The sequence below is a fragment of the Phytophthora sojae genome (genome assembly GCF_000149755.1).
Source record: "Phytophthora sojae unplaced genomic scaffold PHYSOscaffold_1, whole genome shotgun sequence".
In the NCBI taxonomy this organism is placed as follows: domain Eukaryota; phylum Oomycota; class Peronosporomycetes; order Peronosporales; family Peronosporaceae; genus Phytophthora; species Phytophthora sojae.
This window is the reverse complement of record NW_009258115.1, coordinates 101,755-121,276: the sequence shown is the minus strand read 5'-3', so window position 1 is coordinate 121,276 and position 19,522 is coordinate 101,755. Positions and strand designations below refer to the sequence as shown.

The window sequence follows — 19,522 nt, the reverse complement described above, 5'->3', positions numbered from 1 at the left end:
TGCCCACGGCGGACGAGGGGGCGCCTCCCCACCCGCGTGTTTTGCAATCCGCACCGCAGCGAAATACGACACCAACATGTCGTCAGAGGTCGGCTCCAGAGACGTGTCGCCGCGCGTCAGCGGATTCTAACAAACGAGAGGGTAGATTCGCATATACGAGCCACGCCAGCCAGCTTAACCCTTTCAACCCCGATAAAAATTCTGTATCTATAATAATAAATTCGAGATCCTTGAGTGTGTCACGCTTATTAGACCATTTGATTGGCTGATGTTTATATCACATATCAGTACAAAGTTTCGATCTGCTAGCCCTCCAAAAGGTACTCAACTATGTGACAACTGCAAGACAGTTGTATTATTTAGTCGAACTGCTAAGATCGAGTACGCGCCGCACCCGTACGTGCGGATGTCACGTGCGTGCTTCGACGACCTTGGCATAGTGACGGAGGGGTTCGCTGTCTCGACCAGCTGCCTTCACAGAAGTTTAATCCATGTGCTGAACAACGCCGTGGCTGGCAAGCTGGCGCTCCAGCTCATCAAGTAGCTGCCGCATGTTTCGGATCGGTGCAGATACATTCAATTGCACCGACACACTAGCAATACGCGTGTCAGGCCTGTAGGAGTTCCATTAGGTGCAGTTGATCGCCTGCACGATGCAGTGCATCTGGCCAGTTTCAACCAGATACGGCATCACCCGTCGTGGTATTTGTTAAAACGTACGTACCCCCGTACGAACACGAATGGAGGTATCCGCAACCATAATGATAGTTACCGCGTACGTACGGGAGTACGAACAGTAGTGAGTACATATCGTACGTACAGTAGCACAATTACAGGCATAATCTTGCTTTGTGTACAGTCGTACGGGGCTTCGGCCGAAGGGATAGAAAGAGGTCGCGAGGCGAAAACCAACACCGTGGTGAACAACAAAGCTAAGCAAAATGTGTTTTATCACAATAGAAGGTGCCACGTCAATATTCCTGTACCGTTAATGACGATAGGTAATAAGACGAAAAACTCACTCGCGGCTGAGGCTGTACAACTGATAACGTAACGTGGTACAAATGCAAAAATGATAACGATTTTCTCATCGGATAAAAATTTAGCGTGAATCTTTTTCTGAAAGGTTCCATAAACATGTAAATTCACTACCAGCTACATTGTTGACTGCGATTACAGCTTGGTCTCAACCATGTTTCCCATTTCCATTTCTGCTTTGAACATGGCAGTCCAGTTCCGCTCCGGGAAGACCTGCATGACTCCGACCGTCGCCCAGGAGGTTCACCGCGCTCAGCAGCGCACTAAAAAATTAGCGGCCAAGGGCACCCATGACTCCGCCATAATTGTAGAGACTGCCCACTTCTACACGGCGCACATTCAGGCGCTTCAACATCAGCAGAGCGACCTCGCGTCGGAGTTGCAAGCTGCGGAGGACGCCTACGCGGATCCGAGCAAGAACTACGAGCAGCTGAATACGATGTACGACGAGCTACGCGAAATGTACGACGAACTCAAGCTTCATGCCGACCGTCTCGAGCAAGAAGTTGCGGCGGCATTTGAGGGCTATTTTTGTAATTAGATGTTCTATAACCTAATATCTAATAAAACGAGAATGGTTCACCTCCTTTTGGGAAGCTCATTTCTGAATTTGCGCTGTAGGTGACACATCAAATCTTTTTAACAGGTGTTGGTTAAAATTCATATTATACTGTGATTTATCGTTTAGGGTAGCTAATGTGATATTGTTTGATAAAATTTTGATGACAATCATTTTATTTTAACACTTAGAGAATTTAAGGATGCCAAAAAGAACTTTTGCGAGTCTAAGTGATATAGACGATGCATATTTGACACCGAACGATGCTGAAAGTCGCGAAGACCGCAAAAGACGCAAGGCTAATAAGCGCAAGGCCAAAAGTAGATGGAATATTCTTCATCGCGCTGCGATACGTTCCGAGCAATCCCTGACAGAGCGTATACTGAATGCAACGAGAATGGCTGTTCACCGTCAACAAATGTCGCCCGAGGAACGGCGTGCATCGCGCTCGCGTCATACACTTCAGGTTGCAAATCAACATGCAGTACAGTCTGGACCAGCTCGCCAGCGCGCTCGCGCGACTAACAATGCACAACATAGAGCTCGAACATCTCAAGGAAGCGGGACAAAGCTGTGTGCTTTAGCCACTACCAAGAACACCACCCTCGACACACGATTGGATCTATGACCACGGAGTGCATACACTGTCACGCTTTGACCTGGAAGAGCGAAAAACGCTTCGACATGCTGTCTGGATGGCCGAGTCGGCCTCGCCCCTCCAAATGATCCACCGGCTTTCCTCAAGAAGTTCGTGTCGACTCCTGCTTCTCTCCGCCAGATTCGTGCGTACAACAACGTGCTCGCTTTCGCCTCTATGGGCGCTTCGATTGGAGAAAACGTTGCCGTCGACAACAACTACGCAAACGGTCGGCAAGGCGTCTACACATTCCGAGTTCAAGGTACGATTTGTCATTGAATTGGCTCATTACTGCCTGAGGAAGGCAGCGAACCGAGCTTTGCACAAGTTTACGTCTACGACAGGGATTTGGAGCATCAAGTGGACAGACGAATGCACATTCTGGATGGTCTGGATCGTCCTACCGTGAAAGCGCTTCAACAAATGCTAATGGCCTACAATCCGTATGTCAAACAGTTCCTTACCGCCGGAGAGAAGGCAAGAAATGGTGTCGATCTACGCTTGGTGATACACGAGCAGCCAGGGACTGATTAAAGGACACACAACCGCCCTTCCGCAGACGAGGTTGCAGCAATTATCGTCCACGAGAATTCGGCAAAGGAGCGTGATATCGTCTTGAGTCGTCGTGGAGGTGGTCTTCAACGTATATCCGACTTGCATCCTGCTTATGACCCGCTGGAATTTCCGCTACTGTTTCCGTTTGGAGAGCAAGGGTGGTCAACCACAGGTGAGTACAAGCCAGGTGTTGTGCGCTACAAGAACAAGCGGATGAAAGTGCGCGATTTTTACGTCTACCAGCTCTTCACGCGGATAAACCAATTTTCTATTTTGCATCGCTCATACCGGCTGTTCCAGCAGTGGTGTGTTGAAATGTACGTGAAGATAGAGCTCCAACGACTCCGTTACATCAAGCTACACCAAAGTACATTTCGGGCGGACCTTTATCGTGGCGTGATTGACGCAGTACTCCATGACGCTAATTTGGGGGAAGTTGGCAGGTTTGTTCTTCTCCCTCCAAGTTTCATAGGTGGCGAAAGATACATGCGCAAGCAGTACTACGACTCCATGGCTATCGTGCGAGAAATAGGCAAGCCCGATCTATTTATCACCATCACGTGCAATCCGGCCAGATATCAAGGAGGCGATGCTGCAGAATCAGCGGGGCGCTGACCGGCCGGACTTGGTTGCTCGAGCTTTCAAGCTTAAACTGGAGGCCATCAAGGACGACATAATCAAGAATGAAGTGTTTGGAAAGGTGCAGGCGCTGATTTACGTCATCGAGTTCCAAAAACGAGGTTTACCGCACGCACACATGCTGGTGAAACTTACGGAAGATTCAAGCCCTAGACGCTCAGAGGACTACGATAAGTTTGTGTGCGCGGAGCTTCCAGATCCCAACACGCATCCCGAGTTGTACCAAACTGTGACGAAATGCATGATCCATGAACCATGTGGTATACTCAACCCTAAAGCCCCATGTATGAAGGATGGCGTTTGTTCCGAGGGCTATCCAAAAGATTTTCATTCTGATACTACACGCGAGGAAATTGGTTACCCCGAATACAGAAGGCGAGACCAGGGCCGATCCACAATTCGCAATGCTGTCGAGCTGGATAATCGTTGGGTAGTTCCTTACAATCCGTACCTGTGCGAGACGTATAACTGCCACATCAACGTTGAAATTTGTTCAACAATCAACGCTATCAAGTACATGTACAAGTACATCTACAAGGGACAAGATCGTGCAACTTTTTACCGTTGAGGCACCCGTCACAGATGTTGGTGACAATACCAATCGGCGTATTGATATCGACGAGGTGGAGCAGTATCTCAGTGGTCGATACATTTGTCCTCCTGATGTGTGTTGGCGTATGCTGAAGTATCCAATGCAGTGGAAGTCGCATGCTGTGATTCAGTTGCCTGTTCATCTACCAGAAATGAACTACACCATTTTTAATCCTGAGCACCCGGAGAGAATCCCAGAACAGCGCCACACCATGCTGACAAGGTTCTTTGAAATGTGCGCTGCGGATGTCGATGCATCAGAGCTCCTTTACTACGAATTTCCACGTCACTACACCTGGGTTAAGGAAGTCAAAAACTGGCAACCGAGGAAACAGGACGGCGAGAAGGCAATTGGTCGGATGGTTTCGGTTTCTCCTAACGATACTGAGCGTTTCTATCTTCGAATGCTGTTGTGTAATGTCCGTGGGCCGATGTCGTTCGAGTATCTCCGGACTGTTAACGGCACGATTCACGAGACGTACCAAGCTGCAGCGGAAGCAAGAGGGCTTCTGGAGAGCGATGGTGAATGGCACCGGTGTATGGAAGAAGCAAGCCAGCATCAGATGCCAAACCAGCTTCGACACCTATTTGCTATCATTTTAGTGCGTTGTCATCCCGGTACTCCAAAAACCCTTTGGGACGCATACCTGAACGACATGTCGGAGGACTTCCAGAGAGACCTCCACCAGTCCGGAACCAGTCGGGAGGTGATATATCAGACTGTTCGAGCGGTTGACCAGTGCTTGCGCAGCAACAACAAGACAATTGAAGATTTCCGCGGTCTGCCCAAGTTGGCTGACTTTAGTGATCTTCACCCTGCGGACGCGGCAACAAACCGATTGATTGAGGCAGAGCTATCGTACGATCAAGCGGAAATGGAAGCTTTACGGGATCAAGCCGATCGCTTGAATGACGATCAAAGAAACGTGTATGACAAGGTGATCAGCGCTGTTCAGCTCGAAAATGGCGACGAGAAGCTTTTCTTTCTGGATGGCCCCGGTGGTTCGGGGAAGTCCTTCTTGCTTCAGACGATCCTAGCGACTACACGGTTGAAAGGCAAAATCGCTTTGGCAGCTGCCTCAAGCGGAATTGCAGCCACACAGCTAATGGGCGGCAGGACGGCACACTATACATTCCAACTAGTGTTGGACCTCACATCTACGTCCACCTGTAACGTCACAGTCGGCTCCGATCGAGCCGACCTACTACGGCAAACATCTCTCATTGTATGGGATGAAGCTCCACTGATGATTAAGTACGGTTTTCAGGCCGTTGATATCACGCTACGGGATCTCATGAAGAACGACAAACCTTTTGGGGGTAAGGTTATGCTGTTGGACGGTGATTTCCGTCAAATTCTTCCTGTAATTCCGCATGGAACACCTGGCCAAGTCGTCAACAGCTGCATTAAGCGGTCCTCATTGTGGACAAACTTTTCAATTCTTCATCTCAAGACCAACATGAGCGTTCAAGGTATGACGAATGAAACGACAGCGATGGAGACACAAACGTTTGCTGATTTTCTACTGCGTGTTGGAGAAGGCCGGAATCAAGGTTGTATCGAGGGAGGACGCGACTACACGCGAATACAACAAGACATGGTACTGGCGGCTCCAGCTGACGTGGAAAAGGCAAAGGCCCTTATTGACGATGTTTATGATGGTATGGAGGAGCGTTACCTCGAAAATGACTACTTTGCGGGCAGAGCTATTCTGACGCCGTAAATGCCGATGTATTGAAGATAAATGACGCAGCAATCGAACCACTCCCAGGGACAATCAAGGAGTACGTATCTATTGACACGGTCGAAGATGCGCAAGGGTCCGATACGTCCGTGTTTCCCGAGGAGTTTTTAAATTCTCTGAGTATATCGGGGATGCCGCCACATATTCTGCGCCTCAAGGTTGGTGCGCCAATCATTTTACTTCGAAACATTAACGGCGAGGCTGTGCAATGGAACACGTCTTCAAGTTTGCCACATGCACGACCACTACATCGAAGCTAAAGGGCTGACAGGAATCCTCACAGGCAAAGTTGTCGTCATCCCTCGCATCCCATTGATTTCTCACAACTCCGGTCTGCCATTTGAGCTTCGTCGGCGCCAGTTTCCAGTTCAACTCGCGTTTGCCATGACTATTAACAAGGCTCAAGGGCAAACACTACGGGCGCTTGGTATATACTTACCACAACCAGTATTTGCACATGGTCAGCTGTACGTGGCACTTTCTCGGGCGACATGTAGGCGTCATGTTAAGATTGCGGTCGACTACAACGCGCACCGAGAGGAGGATGGATATTGCATTCTAAACATTGTGTACAAAGGTATAGTTGATTAGGTAGCTAATAAAAACGTTAATCGGAATTGTGACTACTCAGAGAGCTGCGCCGTTTACGGCGCAGCCAGCTCGCTTGTTATACAGAATAGTCAAGTATGCTTACCATTTCCGTGCGATTATTCTGTACAAACCCACTGAAAAAGCCATCGCTGATTGGATGGGATGCTTTAGTGTGGCGCTCACCATTGGTTTGTCAGTGCCCGAACAACTCTGCGTGCTAATCGTAATATCTGTAATATTTAGTTTCCCCTCAAATCGAATAGTGGATCATTATCTACCCGGACCTCCCCCACCACTGAAGCCAGTGCGTCTCATTTCCCGCCTCGCCTCGCCTCGCCTCTCCCCGCTCCGCGCCCCCTCGACGTACCCAGAGCTAATGACAGACCTGGATGCTTTACTTGCTGAGAACCAGCAGCTCCAACATGTGAGAACTGCCCAATATTATCTTCCGGTGCTGTCGATCAAGATGGGTCAAGAACGAAGCGTTCTCGCTTGAAGAGGCCGCTGAGACCGTGAACGAGCTCTTGGAGGAGACGAACGGAAGCTTGCGCTTAGCGACTCTGTACACTCGACTTCATGCCCAGATGAGGGCGTTTATTCGCACCCAACGATTTCGTTTGACATTGTAAGACATATTCTGTCGCTAAGAAGACGGCTGCAAGATTCGATAGCCTAAGTCATAACACAGAATTTGAATTTTCTTGAGGAGCCCGATACTGAGCGCAGTTATCTATTCCCCAAAGCCCAAGTAAATCCATTCATATCATCGTGAGAATCGTCGGTACCTCCATCATACTGCCGAATAAGGCTCAGGATGTTCTCGTCGACCCAGCATGGTCCCGCACGACCATCGCCTCAGCTGTGGAACATGGGTCCACACCTTTCCACACTGAGCATGCCATCTTTTGGTCCACCTCAGCGCTGAAACCCGAGCCAAGCTCTGAACATCGAGTCATCCAGCTCGCGACAGCAGCAGATTTGTAGTCAGCATGGCCTTCCGATCTAGCAGTGTGGGCTGTGGCCCTCCAATCTGGGTCATCTCGAAGTCTGATTATCGAGTCTTCCGCCAACCCCAACTCCAATAAGTGGGTCGGCTTGCCTCAAGTCTGAAACTCGCGTCGTCCGCCCACCCCAACTTTGAGAAGTGGGTCGTCACGCCCCAAGTCTGGAAATCGAGTCGTCCGCCCGCCCCAAATCTGAAAATCGAGTCATCCGTCTCGCCCCAAGCCTGAAAATCGAGTTGTCCGCCCGCCCCAAGCCTGAAAATCGAGTCATCCGCCCGCCCCAACTTTGAGAAGGGGGTCGTCTAGCTCCTAGACATCGAATAGTCTTGTCCGCTCTAGATTTGTAACATCAGCCAGTGCGACCGCCTCAGCTGTGAGCCATGGGTCGACGCCTCCCCACACTGCGCATAGCATCTTCACGTCCACCCTAGCACTGCAACACGAGGCAAGCGCTAAACATCGCGTCATCCAGCTCACCACAACAGGAGGTTTTGAGACGGCTTGGCCCTTGATGAATTAGTCGGTCGCGACCGAGTAATTGGTGTTTGAAGCAGGTCGTTTGCGTTTCCCATTTCGGAAACGGATCCGTTTTGATACATCCCGCAGCAATTGGGTTCCATTCTTCCACGAAGCATGCCATATTTGCGAGCAAGTAAGAGTATTACCAGCTGCGAGCCTGCGAACCGTGTTACAAAGTGCGACTCTCCGATTAAACTTTGCCGAGCACGTAGGGCACGTAAATGTTATTTCGCAGCCCTTGCCCACGCTGAAAACTGAACCCACCTTGCAGAGATACTGGCGTCGTTTTTTTCTGGTTTGAATAACGTTCTTGACCCTGCTCGAGTTTGTGGCTTTCCACATCAGCCTGCCCACTGGAATATCTCTTTTCCGAAACCGTTGTTGTAAAGTCCGAAGCTTGAAGAGCTAGCAGATCCGTATGCAATTTGCGCAAGAACTTCGCGTGTGTGATCACATTTTCTCTTTTCTTCTTCTGCATGAACTTGTAGATGATAAATGCGTTCGTAACCGTCATGTCCACGAGGCCGAGAAAAAGTTGTTTATAGTACTTCCGGAGGGCAACGGTTTTTTGGAGCGAGTAGCGCTGGAGCCGAATTTGATCGTGGACTTCTACACCGCCCATTCCCTTGAGATATTCAGACACCATGAAGGGACATGGAACCGTCGTTCGACTCGCATCCTTTTCAGTCCGAAGAACTGATGTCGGCACCATGCTACAGCCCGTTGCTAGTATATTGACGGGTCGTGAGTCCATCCAGGACAACGCCATTAGCTCTGGGCGATCCACGGCTTGCGCTATGCGGTACGTACCTCTCGGAATTGTTTTTGGTCGCTTCTTCTGTGTGTATTGGATGTCCTTACACCACCCCAAACGATTCGTCCGCACCGTTCCGACATGATACAAGTCCATCGATCGCAACTTTAGCGATAATGCCACCGAAGAATAGAAGTTGTCGGTAATGATCATACGCTTCATTGGTTGGTCAAGCAACACCTTAGAAATATTGCGTACCACCGCTGCGGGTCCAACATGTTTTTTTGGCTACTTTTTGCTTGCCACAGTACACTTCAACTCTAAAAGCACAAACAAAATGTCAGATAATCAGTTCTTGAGTACCCAGAAACTCAAGTAGAAAAACTCACCTGGCACAGTACACGGTCTTAGCGCAGCATGTCAAATAAAACTTGGTGCCCCACTTATTCGGGGGGTTTCCTTGTTGTAAACCCGAGTTGGATTGAAGCGGCTCTTGTTTGGCATCATCCCCTCATCGAAAGAAATTGATCTTCCTAGGTGTAACATACTCTACCTCTAACCAGTAATCTTCCTCAAGTCATCGACAGTACACTACTGTTTCATTGATCGTTAATATACAAAGAGGAGGGGGGTCACCTCTATGTAATCGTGGACCAATCGGGACAAGTCCCGGGACAGGCAAGCGGTCTAAGTAGATCCCACCTGGTCAAGTACTCGCTCAGCCAATGGACGTATCTGTGATGCGTTCGTCCAAGTCAAGATGCCGAAGCCTCGACGTCAGCTACCATTTCAACCACGAATTCTCCGCCCACTACGACAATTCTGCGTTTTTTATGATAGGGCTCGTGCCCATGAGACCGCGAGGAGATGACAGCACTTCTAGAGTTCCGGAGCCGACGAATGACTGTGTTAGCGTAGAAGAAGAGTCTGAAACTGATTTTTCACTTTAATAAGAATGGATGTTGGTTGTACGGAAAAGGTGTCACTTCAGGTATTTTCGTTGTAACGGGGTAAGAGATACTGTCACTAGCGTACACTGTAGATAAGAGGAAGCTTGCAATAATAAGCTCAAGTCTTGTCTTTAGGGTAAAATCAACTCTGTTTATGTATGGGACGGGGGCGGAGGCCCCCTTACCCTTGTGAACCACTCAAATCTAAGTCTGCACCTGATTGGATGAAATAGGTCTGGCTCCCCACTTTCAACCAATCAGATCATGACAGCAGGTCACACGCTAGCCGTGTGACTGCACCTACTTTTGTGTATGTACCTATGTAACTTCTACCTACTTATGTAAATGGGCCCTTTACATCACCCTCCTCTCTAAGCTGCGCTTAGGTAACTTAAGCGCGGGCACGGAACTCTCGAGAACAGTCTTCACAACGGCGAAAGATCCGACGGCAACACTCGGCAACGCGCGCCGAGCGACGATGTCGATGTCGAGCTCAAGCGACGGAAACGGCGGGCGGCCAACGCTGAACCCGGCGCCGTCGCTCGTGTCGGTGCCCCACGCGATGGACCACGAGCTCAAGCCCTGGGAGCTCTATAGCCTCCAAGGAGCCGGAGAACCGGAATCGTCATTACAGTCGCGGCCGAAACCGCCGCGACCCTTCGCCGGAGTTTCGTCGCAGCCGCAGTCGTGATCGAGGGTGGCCTTCGGCTGGGGCACGCGAGCGCAGTCACTCGCGAGGACGCGGTTCTCCAGCGCGTCATCGTTCGTCTTCGCCAGCGCGAGTGTAGCCTCATACTCGCGCACAACATCCGGGATATCCTGCAGCAGGCGACTACGTGGCTCCCACGTATCCTCCGCTGGCGAATATCCCAGCCAGCGGACGCGATAGTGCTTCTCAGGGGTGCTTCTCTTCGGCTTCGACGGCGCATCACTATCGCGAGGACCTTCCTCGCGACTCCGGCGGACGTCATGGTCTACGATGCGCTCGGCAATCCAGCGCTGATCGCCAGCTGCGTCAATCAGCGGGGGTGGACCATCGCGACGGTAGGGCGGAACATGGGGGTGAAACGTCGCGCGCGACCCTTCGAGTCGAACAGCCGCCGGTTTCGTCGGCCACGTCAACTCATCAGCTACCTGCGCGCTCGGATCCTGCTGCGTCTGTGCCGCGGGTGACGATCGAGCAGTACCGGATAATGATGGCCGAGGCGGAGCAGGCCCAGAACGACGCGCTGGACGCGCAGAACCTTGCGGAGAGCGCTCGCACTCGGGCGAGCGCGGCCAAGGCAGTGGCGGAAGAGTCTCAGCACGATCGACGCGCGCTGGTGGAGCGCCTCCGTCGTCTGGAGAGGGCTGCATTCGGGGCACCGCAGGCGGAACAGTCTGCGCGTGAGCGTCAGGGACTTGGGCCAAGCTGGCGTCAGCGTCGACGTCATGGGGGATCGGACTACGAGCCCGCCCGCGGCGCTACGGACGGGAGTCGGGGACAACAGCAGGAAGATACGGTTTGAGCCACCCGACGTTCTACGTCGGGTGGAGACGCATAGCAGTCGGTATGTCTAGCGTGTAGGCGTCTCCCAGCACTTTGATAACCTTGAATGGACCGATGTATCTTGGCGCCAGCTTGTTCGCGCCAAGGTTCGTAATTGCTGTCGATTGGATTCCGGTGGTCGACAGCAGGACTCGGTCTCCTTTGCGGAAGACGCTCGTGTTCTTCCGGCCTCGCTGGTCTGCGTACTCTTTCTGCTTATCCACAGCAGACTGCAGCGCATCACGCACGAATCTCGCGATGGCTTGACGACGCAGCATGAACTCCGATACCGCTGCGGAGTCGATCGGCGAAGCAGCTTCGCGTGGGGCGAAGTTGGCCGCCGGTGGCCTGGCAGAGTCAGATGCGGGCGCAGTGTCGGTCGATCTTCTAGCCTTCGAACGCGTCCGTGATGCAATTCCACACATGGCATCCGTTGCCGTAACCGGTATTTCCGCGTCCACCGGTTCTGCTACCGGTGGAATTGACGCCACAGTGCTGCTTCTATTCCCTCGCGGCTCGGCTGCACTCGACACGAGTGCCGGGCGGTTCGGCCCTGCATCCATTCCTCCCCCACCAAGAGTGGAGCGCGCGGAGCCGGACGAAGATCCGAAGGCGAGCGTCGCTGGAACGCGCGGATGCCGCGCGTTGTTGATAAAGAACGGCGTCAAACATGTCGACGCATGGACTGCGTTGTTGATAGCGAACTCGGCGAGCGGCAGGAACGTACTCCACGACGGAAACGACGTGGCGTAGCTGCGAAGGACATCTTCAACGGCTCGATTGACGCGCTCCGTTTGCCCATCCGTTCCAGGATGAGCTGCCGTCGTTATCAACAAGCGCGTGCCAAGCAGTTCGAACAATCGATCCCAAAAGGTCGATGTGAAGCGAGGGTCGCGGTCAGAGACGATGGATTCCGGCAGGCCATGATGCCGGAATACGAGGTCGAGGAACAGGGACGCGGTCGCCTCAGCTGTCACTTGGGCTTCGACAGGAGCAAGACGGACCATCTTGCTGAAGCGATCGATGATGACAAGGGCGCCCGAGCGGCCCTGGTCGTCCGATGGAAGGCCGAATACGAAGTCCATGCTGACAGATCGCCACGCTTCCGTGGCGATAGGCAACGGGCGCAGCGGAGCTTGTGATGATGGAGCTGGTTTGACGCGCTGGCAAGTCTCGCAAGTCCGAACCCATTTGCGAATCCACTTGTACATCCGAGGCCAATAGAAGTCCCTCGAGATCGCCGCGAACGTCTTCTCGCGGCCTAAGTGGCCACCCACTAGAGCGTCATGATACTCGTGGACGAGACGAGCACGGAGGTCGTCATCGGCGGGGATGACGACGCGCGGAGGATCGAAGGCGTCCATTGTGTATGTCAGCAATGGGCCATCGAGCTGGTATCGCTCGATATGACTGCGCGTAGGGCGTGTCAGCTTCTTCAATGACTCTGCACTTGGAGTACGGAGGTGCGCAATGATGTTGGCGTAGAACGGATCGTGTTCGTACGCATCAGCAATCTGCTGGCGCAGTGGCAGGACTGGAGTTGTAATCGTCGCGTTGATACCCAGAGCGATGCAACATGCGCAGCCTTCATCTTCGTCATCGTCGTCAGCAAGTTGCTGACCGACTAGTCGTCGTGGGTCGTAGTCTGGTCGGCGGGACAGCGCGTCGGCTAGGATGTTGTTCTTGCCGGGCTTGTAGTGCACCACGAAATTGTATTCGGCGAAGAACGAGAGCCATCGCGCCATGCGCTGCGATAAGTGTGGAGTCTTTATTGCGGTGCGCAGCGACGCGTGGTCCGTGTACACGGCAAATGTCTGCTCTCCGAGCAAGTACACCCGGAATTTGACCAGGGCGTAGCGCATAGCGAGGAGCTCCTTGTCGTGGACGGGGTAATTCCTCTCGGCAGGCTTCATTTGTCGTGACTGGTAGCTCACGACGCGTTCGTGGCCCTCATCGTCGAACTGCATCAGCGCGCAGCCGATTGCAAAATCACTCGCGTCGCACACGACATGGAACGGTTTCGTGTGATCCGGAAGCATCAGGATCGGCGCTTCCGCCAAGCTCTTCTTCACGGAATCAAACGCAGCTTGGTGGTCGGGGGACCACAACCACGTCGCGTCCTTTTTCAGCAGCGAAGACAGCGGTTGGATCAGTCCGGCGTAATTCTTCGTGTACTTGTGGAGATAATTCGCCAGACCCAGCCACTGACGCAGCTCCGTGAGGTTCTTGGGAGTTGGCCAAGAACAGATCGAGGTGACCTTCTCCGGATCTGCGCGAACTCCGTCCTTGCTCACGTAGCAGTCGAGTACGGGAATCTCCGGCGCACAGAAGACGCACTTTTCAAATTCGCGTACAGTTTGTTCTCGCGCATCACTTGGAATACCTGCCTCAAGTGTTGAAGATGGACCTCGACAGCACTGAGGAAAGTCGCGGAGCGGGCGCAGTACGTGAGACACCATGCGGTTGAACGTGGCTGGGGCGTTCTTCAGACCCCGTGGCATCACGAGCCACTCCCAAAGCATTCCGCTGGGGGTGCTTACTGCCGTGAGGGGTATGTCGCTGGACCTGGTAGAAGCCGTCCGTCAGGTCGATGGCGCTATAGATGACGCTACCTGACATGGAGTCGAGTACCATGTCCTTCCGCGGGATCGGGGTCTGTGCCGGGATGGTCGCGTCGTTCAGCTTATTGAACGCGTGGACGATGCGCCAGCCGCCAGTCGCCTTCTTCACACAGAACGTGGGGTTAGAGTGTGGGGAGGTGCTTTCGCGGACGTGGCCGGCCAGGCGGCGCTTTTCGAAGAACTCGTCGATGGCCTTGACCTGGTCTCGCGGCAGTGGCCACTGCCGCGTCACGCAGTACTTCGTTCCGGGCGCGAGGTCGATCTCGTGCCGAACTCCGCGGTCGGCTGGAAGCTCGGCGTGGATCTCATCAGGGAAGACGTCTTCAAACTCGCGCGCGGTATCGTAGACTGGGTTACCCGACTTCTTCAGCGCTTCCCAGGACTGCGCTGCGAATCGCTCTTCGCGGGCAGACTTCGGTTCGGCACTCCTCGGCCGCGACGACGCGTCGTCACCGCTGAGTGCGTGAAGACCCTCGGCTGTCCCGTCGGCCTCGGTGATCAAGCACACCTGCTCGATGTCACCAGCCTTCAGATCGCGAAGGAAGTGTTTCCACGAGAGCCCGGGGAGCCGAGTGATTCCGCGAGCGTCGCGAGGTGGACTCGCGACTTCGATGACCCGCGTGCCCCGTGGAGCACCCTCCACGTATTCGACAGCGCAGACAGATTCCGTCGGGGGAGGTGCGGTTTTAGTGTTGTTCCGTGGCCTGAGACGCCGTCGCTTGGATTTCCTCCTCTTCCTCCTCGAAGACCTCGAGGAGGAGCTCGAGGTGGACGACCCGCTGGCACTAGACGACACATCGTCGCTATCGCTGGACGATACTTCACCCTCCTCTAGGTGCGGAGTCCGCACCGGAAGTACGCGGGAGCACAGCTTGCTCGACCGCCTCGTTAATTCGCGGGAGCACCGCTTGCTCGACCGCCTCGTTGGTTCGCGGGAGTCGCCTTCGCTCGACCGCCGTCGCAACAACCTCGCTTCGCTGCGAGGTTTCGCGTTCATTTGTCGGTTCATCCAACAGCACCGCACATGCCATACAGAGAGGGCCATCGCTCGCTCTGTGTAGGGCTTGCGTCGTGGATGAACGATCCACGACGGTAACGTGGGGCCAGTCCGTCGGAGCGACCAGGAGATGAGTGAACACTTCACTCGCGTCGTAGTCGGCTCGACGCATGACTGATCGGGCCAGCCAGCGATCTCCGGCTGATACCGTGTCAGCCACGGTATGCCCAATATGCAGTCGAACGCGTAGTTCATCTCGATCACCAGGAAGTCGTCGTTGCTACGGAAGCCGTCGAACGTGTACGGCAGCGTGATATCACGCCGTGGGACACGGTGTGGCTTGCCGTCAGCGAGCTTAATGGCGACGACGCCGGGACCCTCGCGGACGGATATGTCCGAGGGAAGAAGCGACAAACACGAGGCGCGGAAGAAGTTGTTCGCTGCGCCCGAATCCAGGAGCGCACGGAGAGGACGCCGCGCGCCGGCGACGTGCAGGCTGACGATGATCAGTCTGTGGTCGCCGCTGGTGGTGGTGGCATTGAAGTGTGCGTGAAGCACTGGGGGGGGGGCTAGGAGATCGGTTTGCCACCGGGGGACCCGGACCTCCGTTCCAGCCAGTAGGGCGCCCCGCACCTACTGGTCCCGGTCGTTTTTTGGTTGAACGACCAGGATCTCGTCGTCGGCGCGAGCGACTGCAGCGTGCATCGGCGCAGGCGCGCGGCAGATTGCCGCGCGATGACCCAACTTCCCACAACGGTGGCAGGTCAGCGAACGGGAATTGCGGCCGCCGCGCGAGTAGTACCGCCGGTTATTCTCCGCGGCTTCGACGGCATCGATTTCCATTGGCTCGGGCATCGCTGCCCGAGCGTCCGCCGGCAACCGTCGCGAGTACGAAGCGGATACCGTGTAGTCCTCGCGCAATGCGAGGGCGAACGCTTCTTCCAGCGACTTCGTATCGGCGCGCGTGAGACAATAGCGCGTCATTCCTTCTCGCATGCCAAACACGAAGACGTGGACCTGCGAAGCCATGTCGATGGGGCTCGTGACGATGCACGAGGCCAGGTGACGACTCTTCTGTACGTAGTCGCGCATGGACAGCTTGCCCTGCTTCAACGCGAAGAACTCTGCACGCATCCGCGATCCGTCTTGCGGAGGCTCGAACGCAAGTCGAAGGTCTTTCTGGAGACTGTCCAGACTCGGGAAGGCGTGTTGGTCCACAACAAGCTTGCCGAGGGTCCACTCCTTCGCCTTCTCCGACAAACGCGACAGGAGGAAGTTCACTTTCGCCGTCGGCGCCTCGATCAGTCTCGAGGCGATGGCGATGTCGATCTCCCTGAACCAGCGGTTCAGGGGCAGTCGGTCTTGGCCGGCGCCGGAATACGTCGACGTCTCCATCTTCACCACATCGTTCCGGGAGGAATGCGAGAGAGTTGACACTCGCCGCTTGGCATCGGCGAGCTCGCGTTCCATGAACTCTTGGGCAGCCTGGCGTTGTTGGTCGGCGGTCGCTGAGCTCAGCAGCGACGTGACGACGAACTCGCCAGACACGGCAGCGAGGCGGTGACGAGCTTCCCACTCAATCCGGGTGAGGTGGGGAAAACTCGTGTGGTCAAGGGTTACACCGGACCCTTCGGACATCAGAACTTGGCTCATCTTGGTCTTGGACGTTGGAAGGACTACTAAGTGCTACCAGGTGTAACGGGGTAAGAGATACTGTCACTAGCGTACACTGTAGATAAGAGGAAGCTTGCAATAATAAGCTCAAGTCTTGTCTTTAGGGTAAAATCAACTCTGTTTATGTATGGGACGGGGGCGGAGGCCCCCTTACCCTTGTGAACCACTCAAATCTAAGTCTGCACCTGATTGGATGAAATGGGTATGGCTCCCCACTTTCAACCAATCAGAACATGACAGCAGGTCACACGCTAGCCGTGTGACTGCACCTACTTTTGTGTATGTACCTATGTAACTTCTACCTACTTATGTAAATGGGCCCTTTACATTCGTCGTGAATTGAGTTTTACGCACGGTTGCATCAAATACGTGGCTGCAGAGATCTCGTGTAATACGATACTTCTCTGTCCCACGAATTTATAGGTAGTTAGGTTTTTTGTGTACCTCACACTGAATTTGATTGGCCATCTGACGATGGTTAGGGCCAGTTTAATTTTTGGCCAATCATATCGTCCCTGAATAGAAAAACCTCGCAATTTTGAGGCGTAATATCTCGGTCACGAAAGCTTTTCACACGCTTTCATTGGTTCGCAAAGCTAACACTGGCAAGGTCTAGCCATCCTGGAATTCTGATGAATTATCGCTAATTTTTGTTGGAATCACGAAAAAAAATATTGTTTGGACTAAATCCGGTAGCGGTAAACGTGCTGTGACTGTCTCAATTCTTGCCGACACTGAACAACAAAAATCAAGCATATGCGCATTGCTTTAAGCTTTGTATTAAGACCTCACTTTCTCAAAAATATGAAGTTGAAGCGAAGATAGTCCCCATTTATGAAATACCTATAAATTGGTGGAACAGAGTAGTACACCGTTTCATGACCAAATGAGAAGTCAAACGACCAAAATCAAAACAAGAGAGATCAAGCACTGCCCCGACTAAAATTTCCTAAAGAGGGCTTTTTCGTCGACATATCCCCGGTTCATTGCCGACGCTGTTGGCTTGACTGTCGTCGTGTACGGCATGAGCGGTCACTCGACACGATCGGCGCCCGAGCTGCCTGCTGGGCTACAACAGCATTTAACAGTTCGAAGTTTAGCTTGGTCACCACGGCCAGTTCGTACTCTCACTACGGCTGCGAGGAACAGGTCATTTGATTTGTACAATAGAGGTCTTTAGCAAAACCGTCCATTCTTAAAATGTGTGTTCAACAGCTAGCCGGATCCACCAATTTCGCAGTGAAACGCACTGGTTCCACAAGTTGATTTGCCCGGAACCCACGAATCGAACAAGCTTTTAACGGTGCAGCGTTGAAAACCGGATGTTTGCTGTGGCTGGTAAATCGTATCTATACCGTCCTTAAATTGAACAGATTCACAACACGCTCATGTAGTACTCTGTAAGTTTGAGCTCCAGTACCTCCTCTTTGCCATGACATCAACGCCTGTGCCAGCGACCGCGAGCCGTACCAGTGCAAGCGACATCAGCGACATCAGCACACGAGCAGAAAGAAGCCCCCCAGCTCAACAGGATACCGCTGCAATAAGCTGGTCAGACAGCGACGAATGCGACGAGGACGGCGCACAGGTGCAGATACTGCGTCGACTCACTCGGGGTACCAAAAAAGAGCGCATCTATTACGCATTTGGTACGAAGCCAGTAAGGGTGATGAATGCATCGTGGCTGCTGCTATCTCAACATTCCTGTGTGCTGACACACAGTCAGAACAACTACCAAGAGCTCCGTTCAACTTTAACGGACTATCAAATGAGTGCATCGACAGGTTTCGATTTGATAAAGCGCAGCTAGCTACCCTTGTCAAGCTATTCGACCTCGGCGCCATTCGAACTCGAGAGCGTACGGCAGCTACTGGTGTCGAAGGTCTATGCATTGTGCTGTATAAGTTGGCAGTCCCAATACGCTGGAGCGACCTTGAGTCATTTTTTGGTCGGAATTCGAGTGGTTTGTCGAATTTGTTCTTGCACGTGCTGGAGTTGCTCGACAGCAAATTTTCGGACCTCCTCCATTTCAATCACGAGTACGCTGCGGAGAGCTTACAAGCGTACGCCGACGCTGTTTTTGATGCTGGTGGGCTACTGCAAAATGTCTGGGCGTTTGTAGATGGAACCGTAAGAGGAGTTTGCCGTCCAAATGTTTAACAACAGTAACTATTTAATAATATAAGCTGAAATACTGAAAGCGGGAACTCAGATGACCTTGTGGCGCAATGGATAGCGCATCTGACTTCTAATCAGGGGGTTGTGGGTTCGAGTCCCATCAAGGTCGAAACTTTTTCAAACGAGTTGTGGGTACTAGTATGACCATCCTATTCTTCCATCGCTCTCGGGACATTAAGGCCTAGTTCTAACCGCGTGCCATCCGTGCCATGCCATGCCATGTCATTTTTCATTGGCCGAGAGCTCCTCGAGTTTAGGTCACTGGTGCCGTGAAAGTGCTATGCATGGCACGCTTCGGTGCCATGGCAATTGGTCGTGCCATGTGCCACAATGGGAAAATTGCTCGCGACGGGCATCAGACTTCGCTCTGCTGGTATAAACTAGTTCATACACCTATTAGGAACCCATGTAACCCGCTTTTGGCCGACGGTGCTAAACTGTGTTTGTAGTTCATCTTACCATGGCGCAGGCCATTTCATTCGGAAATAGAGTGCCATGCAAAATCGGTACCTAGCCCTATGGCATGGCATGGCACCATGGCGCGCGGTTAGAACTAGGCCTAATGCGAATCCATCGCGGTTACCCTCAGACAATGTGTAAGGTACACTCCTGGCCAAATTAATCCGGCCACCCACACTTTTGGCCGTAGCTCCGTCAATTTTTAACACTGGTTGACTGGGAAAAGGGTACCGATTTTCAGGATTTGCATTTTTTTACTTCTTCAAAAGCGGTTAATGCCGCAATTTCGCCGTTCCGACATGACAGTAACTACCCATACACAACAACAAGCGTTATTGCCTTCGGATACTAGTGTGTGTGCGTCAGCTGTTGCCCAGTATCCGCCCAACCGCTCACTCGATTTGCGCGCATTGGGCCTATTTGGTCCCTAGCTTTTTATAAAAGCTATGTAGCATAAAGCAAATCTAAAAACATGTCATTATG

At 52.9% G+C, this 19,522-nt stretch overlaps 4 protein-coding genes and 1 non-coding gene across 5 annotated transcripts; 4 read left to right on the top strand and 1 right to left on the bottom strand.

The window, feature by feature from the left end:
* Positions 1-1,222: 1,222 nt before the first annotated feature.
* Positions 1,223-1,579, top strand: PHYSODRAFT_248267 (hypothetical protein; the record flags this gene model as incomplete). The annotated part of the gene is made up of 1 exon (XM_009515508.1): positions 1,223-1,579. The coding sequence occupies one exon, from the start codon at positions 1,223-1,225 to the stop codon at positions 1,577-1,579; it is 357 nt and encodes a 118-aa protein (XP_009513803.1).
* A 220-nt stretch (positions 1,580-1,799) lies between these two features.
* Positions 1,800-2,225, top strand: PHYSODRAFT_292856 (hypothetical protein; the record flags this gene model as incomplete). The annotated part of the gene is made up of 1 exon (XM_009515507.1): positions 1,800-2,225. The coding sequence occupies one exon, from the start codon at positions 1,800-1,802 to the stop codon at positions 2,223-2,225; it is 426 nt and encodes a 141-aa protein (XP_009513802.1).
* A 5,695-nt stretch (positions 2,226-7,920) lies between these two features.
* PHYSODRAFT_413109 (hypothetical protein) lies at positions 7,921-8,166 on the bottom strand (the record flags this gene model as incomplete). Its single annotated transcript, XM_009515506.1, has 1 exon — positions 7,921-8,166. A coding segment is annotated over one exon (246 nt), but the record flags the coding sequence as incomplete, so codon positions are not given.
* Positions 8,167-17,834: 9,668 nt separating this feature from the next.
* Positions 17,835-18,562, top strand: PHYSODRAFT_292855 (hypothetical protein; the record flags this gene model as incomplete). The annotated part of the gene is made up of 2 exons (XM_009515505.1): positions 17,835-18,062; positions 18,125-18,562. The coding sequence occupies 2 exons, from the start codon at positions 17,835-17,837 to the stop codon at positions 18,560-18,562; spliced, it is 666 nt and encodes a 221-aa protein (XP_009513800.1).
* Positions 18,563-18,616: 54 nt separating this feature from the next.
* On the top strand, positions 18,617-18,689 carry PHYSODRAFT_t332. Its single transcript has one exon. It is a non-coding gene; the product is annotated as a tRNA-Arg (tRNA).
* Positions 18,690-19,522: the final 833 nt, after the last annotated feature.